We start from the raw sequence: 5905 nt of genomic DNA, 5'->3' as shown, positions 1-5905 counted from the left end.
ACAGTGTCCAAACTGTAATTTGGTATGCTCAGGCAACATGGGTGCCATAGAGTCCATAAGCCCTTTTAGACAAGTTACCTCTACTGAACTTACCTTTCTGTTACTTCTGGCCTGCTTTTGGAAGTTGGTCATTTCTCCTTCTGGCCTCCCCCTGGCTGGTATCTGGGTCCAGGGTTGGCTAAAGTGTCAGCATCACATTTTTGTGCTTCCTCTAACACTGCGCTGTCTCTGACTGACTGCACTGGCTTAGACTCAGATCAGGTCAAGGAGGAGGACAGAGTACTGGCGTTTGGCTTTGCCCATTAGCAGGCTGTTGGTGACTTTGTTTAGTGCCGTTTCAGTTAAATGGTAGGATCAAAAGTCAGATTGTAGCTGGTCAAAGAGGAAATAGGAAACATTTTAGGAGGATAGTCCAAGGTGGGAATGTTCAAGTAGATTAGAAGCATATGGAAGAAGTGATATGAGATTATGGCTAGACAAACAGGGAAGGCTTTTTATTATGGGAGTAATGGTAGCGTCTCCCATAGAGATTCTGCTCTATATTAATGAGGTTTTCATTCACCAATTCTCATTTATTGAAGGAAATCCAGCATTTTAAACAGAAGGGAAATGTCCAGTGACCTCCAGGCCAAGCTCTATAGTTATTGAGCAGACTGGCCCCCACCCAGCGAGTATTGGACCTATTAATGAGAAATGTCCAGTGTCCTCCAGGCTCTTTATGACCTCAGAGGCCGAGCACCATCGTTACTGAGGAGACCGGCCCCCACCTAGAGCTCAGAGTCTCCTGCCTCCACACACTGCACTGCTGGGAGCTCAGATACAAACAGAGCTCAGGGTTTTCCAATCAGTGCAGCTTTATGAGGGTCTGAGTTTTGTGGGATGAGTTGTACTTTTTCTCGGCCTCATTATAGGGGACGTGGGACTTACTGATTAACCTTTTATTCCTTTTTTTGGAGACGTCATGAAGAAAACCAGCAATACAACCCTTCTGAATGAGCCACCAAGGATGGACAGGAAGGAGATCAGCAGAATATTAGACTTCACCTTGGAGATCAACTCCCTGCTGAGCGGAGAGGTAAACTTTTCTAGATTTCTCTCCTCTTTATTGTATTCTGTAACAAGTCAGACATCGGGAAGGAGAATCCATCATAGGAAGTGATAGGAAGAGTCCAGGGTCCTGGAGAATGGCCTCCAGACCTTCCAAGTGATGGAGAACCTGAAGATCAGCCCCCAATATGGTGAGTGATGTATCATGTGACCAGTGACCAATAGTCTTGTTGTAGGAGCCATGAGAAGGTAAGTAGGCACTTTGTACCCAGGAAGGAAGGACTGGAGGAGAGCACATGGTGCCTGAAGGGTTTATTCCCTAAGTGTCTCTCTCCATCCACAGGAGTACACAATAGTGAAGAAGACATCTGGGGATTGTGTGACTCCCATCATCCATATCCGGGAGTCACGGGGGTGGAGAAGGACCCTTCACCTCATCACAGAGCCTCCCCCTCACCCCCTGATACATGAGCAGAAGATCCTAGAACTCACCCACAAGATGATGGAGCTGCTGACTGGAGAGGTGGGAATGCTGGGAAATTCTCCAGTAACAGCACTGGAGGGGTCTGGGTGATGACGGTGTCATTGTGTTGTCAGGTTCCTATAAGGTGTCAGGATGTCACTGTCTATTTCTCCATGGAGGAGTGGGAGTATATAGAAGGACACAAGCATCTGTACAAGGAGGCCATGATGGAGGAACACCAGCCTCTTATATCACAAGGTAAGAGCCGTCATGTGCAGTGTATACACGTGTGTGCAGTGACATGTAATGGAGGAGCACCAGCCTCTTATATCACAAGGTAAGAGCCGTCATGTGCAGTGTGTACACGTGTGTGCAGTGACATGTAATGGAGGAGCACCAGCCTCTTATATCACAAGGTAAGAGCCGTCATGTGCAGTGTATACACGTGTGTGCAGTGACATGTAATGGAGGAGCACCAGCCTCTTATATCACAAGGTAAGAGCCGTCATGTGCAGTGTATACACGTGTGTGCAGTGACATGTAATGGAGGAGCACCAGCCTCTTATATCACAAGGTAAGACCCGTCATGTGCAGTGTATACACGTCTGTGCAGTGACATGCAATGGAGGAGCACCAGCCTCTTATATCACAAGGTAAGAGCCGTCATGTGCAGTGTGTACACGTGTGTGCAGTGACATGTAATGGAGGACACCAGCCTCTTATATCACAAGGTAAGAGCCGTCATGTGCAGTGTGTACACGTGTGTGCAGTGACATGTAATGGAGGAGCACCAGCCTCTTATATCACAAGGTAAGAGCCGTCATGTGCAGTGTATACACGTGTGTGCAGTGACATGTAATGGAGGACACCAGCCTCTTATATCACAAGGTAAGAGCCGTCATGTGCAGTGTGTACACGTGTGTGCAGTGACATGTAATGGAGGAGCACCAGCCTCTTATATCACAAGGTAAGAGCCGTCATGTGCAGTGTATACACGTGTGTGCAGTGACATGTAATGGAGGAGCACCAGCCTCTTATATCACAAGGTAAGAGCCGTCATGTGCAGTGTATACACGTGTGTGCAGTGACATGTAATGGAGGAGCACCAGCCTCTTATATCACAAGGTAAGACCCGTCATGTGCAGTGTGTACACGTGTGTGCAGTGACATGTAATGGAGGAGCACCAGCCTCTTATATCACAAGGTAAGACCCGTCATGTGCAGTGTATACACGTGTGTGCAGTGACGTAATGGAGGAGATACATAAGTTAGGCTCTTTTTACATCATGTTAGGACCCTGCATTTGCCTTTAAAATTTTGAAGTTCGGCGTTTGGGTTTAGCCTGAATTCTGTTATGGATTTCATTACCATGGAACATAATGGAATTCTATGACGGAATGCACCACTAAAGCCTTTAAGAAGCATTCCATCATAATAGAGGCCTATGGGCAACATAACCGATCCGGCTGGTTAATGTTATGCAGGAGTTCACTCATCCCTAATGAATAGGGCTGCATTCAGTTGATGGAAGGTAAGTGAGTGTCCTATTGACATCTGTGCTACCAGTATAGTAGACTACACTTTTCTATGCAAAGGCGTCCTGGAAATGTATTATGCCTGCAAATGAGCAAATGAAATCTAAGCGAATTCATTGAAAATGTATTTACAAATTTGGCTTCAGAGAGAATTCAGAGCTTTTGAGATTCTTGCAAAATGCTCAATATGGCATCTGCCTTTTTACAGATCATAAGAAAGAAGGGCAGGAGGATCACATGACCCTTGGCAGGGCCCTGGCCGGCAGGTGTGCCCATAATGCCTTGCAGTCAGCCACAGCCACTGAGTAGGGACAATATTGACATGTCAGATCCCAAGTAGGGAATACAGGTGTGTTCTAAGCATGTTCACTGATGTGATGTCAGAGAGACAGCAAATAAAGCTCCATCTTTATCCAGCCAAATCATTACACTAATGCCAGAAACAGGCCTGGTCCCATTATAGTCAATGGGGTCTGGAGGTGCTCCTGCCCTTTTCAGCTATGCTGGATACAATGAAATTTTTTTAGAGCTAGTGTGAAAGTTTGTCTATTCCATAGATTAAAAATAAATTATAAATTCCCATTTTTATCTTAACAGAAAATCACAGTAAGCATTCTGAGGGTATCTTCATGTTATCACAAAATTATAAAGTCAAAGATGAAGATATCGTGAACCAGACTTCAGGAGAAAATGTAATTACCCTTAATCCACATAATCACAAGGGACCTTCACCTAACCTACCACAGATTGTTACCACCGGTACAGGTCAGAAGGGGAGTAAAAAGTTTCAGTGTGTTAACGAGTCCACAAGAAGATTAGGTCTTTCTACACATGGAAGTCGCACAGAGGAGAAGCTACCATACTCATGTTCTGAATGTGGGAAGTGCTTTATAAATAAATCAAATCTAGTTAAACATGAGAGATGTCACACAGGAGAGAAGCCGTATTTATGTTCAGAATGTGGAAAGTGTTTTACACAGAAAACACATCTTGTTGTACATCAGATAATCCACACAGGGAAGAAACCATATTCATGTTCAGAATGTGGGAGATGCTTTACAAAAAAATTCAATCTTGATTGCCATGAGAAAAGTCACACAGGAGAAAAGCCATATTCATGTTCTGAATGTGGGAAATGTTTTACGTGGAAGTCATATCTTGTTAAACATGAGAGAAATCACACAGGAGAGAAGCCGTATTCATGTTCTAAATGTGGGAAATGTTTTACAGATAAATCAAATTTTGTTAGACATGAGAAAAGTCACACAGGAGAGAAGCCATGTTCGTGTTCAAAATGTGGGAAGTCCTTTGCAGATAAATCAAATCTTGCGGCACATGAGAGAAGTCATACAGGAGAAAAGCCGTATTCATGTTCAGAATGTGGGAAATGTTTTACCCAGAAAACAAGTCTTGTTAGACATGACAGAATTCACACAGCAAAGAAACCATATTCTTGTTTAGAATGTGGGAAATGTTTTACAAAACAATTTAGTCTTGTTTGCCATGCGAAAAGTCATACAGGAGAGAAGCCATATTCATGTTCATTATGTGGGAAATATTTTCCATGGAAATCAGATCTTGTTAAACATGAGAGAAGCCACACAGGAGAGAAGCCATATCCATGTTCAGAGTGTGGTAAATGTTTTACACAGAAATCAAATCTTGTTATACATCAGAGAAGTCACACAGGGGAGAAGCCATATTCATGTTCAGAATGTGGGAAATGTTTTACAAAAAAATATAATCTTGTTTGCCATGAGAAAAGTCATACAGGAGAGAAACCATAGTCATGTTCAGAATGTGGGAAAGGTTTTACAGATAATTCATAATTTGTTAGACATGAGAGAAGTCACACAGGGGAGAAGTCGTATTCATATTCAGAATGTGTGAAATGGTTACACAAAATGTATCTGGTTTGCCATGAGAGGTCATACAGGAGAGAAACTATAGTCATGTTCAGATGTGGGAAAGGTTTTACAGATAAATTATATCTTGTTACACATGAGAGAAGTCATGTGAAAAAAGCCATTTTTGTGCTCAAAGTGAGAAATATTTTATAACTAAAGCTAAAGCATCAGAGAAACCACACAGGAGAGAAGCAGTTTTGATGTTCTATACATGGAAAATGTTTTGTAAGAAAATAAAATTCTACAACTCACCAGATCAGAAGGAACTACACTGAATTATTTTTTGAAATGTGGGAAATGTAAGAGTAAAAAATTATTTTATCCCCAGTTATTCAATTCAGGAATTAAAGTGTAACTGCCATTTTATTACCATAAATTAAATTCCTAACATATCTGATGCTGAAGGGAAGATATTCATGGAGCTTTATTTTTCAGTTATTTTTACCTTTCTGATGTCTGTATTCAGCCCTTAGCAACCCTATTTCTCTGTGCCTCTATTTCAGCATCTTCCTAAGTTCCTCTACTGCACTTCCTGTGTTGATCTTTGCCATGTTCTTGAGGCCATCCTGTATTTCCCTCTCTTCCCATAACCCCTTGCTCTCATCACATTTAACTAGCAGGACCAATCAGAATGCAGATAACCTCCCTCACTACCCCAGAGCAGTGTGTAGCCTCTCACATACAGCTAACCAGAGACAGACAAGACCATTCAGAATGCAGATAACCTCCCCCACTACTCCAAAGCAGTGTGTATCCTCTCACATACAGCTAACCAGAGACAGACAAGCCCAATCAGAATGCAGATAACCTCCCCCACTACTCCAAAGCAGTGTGTATCCTCTCACATACAGCTAACCAGAGACAGACAAGCCCTGCATTACATGAAATCAGGAAGCATTTGCTTTAACCTCTTAACAGTGACCTTAAAATTGGGAAAACCCTCCCAAAAATAT

General features: G+C 42.8%; 1 protein-coding gene across 1 annotated transcript; it reads left to right on the top strand.

Moving 5' to 3' along the window:
• Nucleotides 1-1731: 1731 nt before the first annotated feature.
• LOC122925127 (zinc finger protein OZF-like) lies at nt 1732-5581 on the top strand. The gene is made up of 2 exons (XM_044276656.1): nt 1732-1768; nt 3643-5581. Exons 1-2 carry the CDS (start codon nt 1735-1737, stop codon nt 4830-4832), a joined length of 1224 nt encoding a protein of 407 aa, XP_044132591.1. The 5' UTR covers nt 1732-1734; the 3' UTR covers nt 4833-5581.
• The last annotated feature ends 324 nt before the right edge of the window (nt 5582-5905 follow it).

The sequence above is a fragment of the Bufo gargarizans genome, chromosome 1 (assembly GCF_014858855.1).
Source record: "Bufo gargarizans isolate SCDJY-AF-19 chromosome 1, ASM1485885v1, whole genome shotgun sequence".
NCBI lineage: Eukaryota > Metazoa > Chordata > Amphibia > Anura > Bufonidae > Bufo > Bufo gargarizans.
This window is presented reverse-complemented; position numbering and strand designations above follow the sequence as displayed.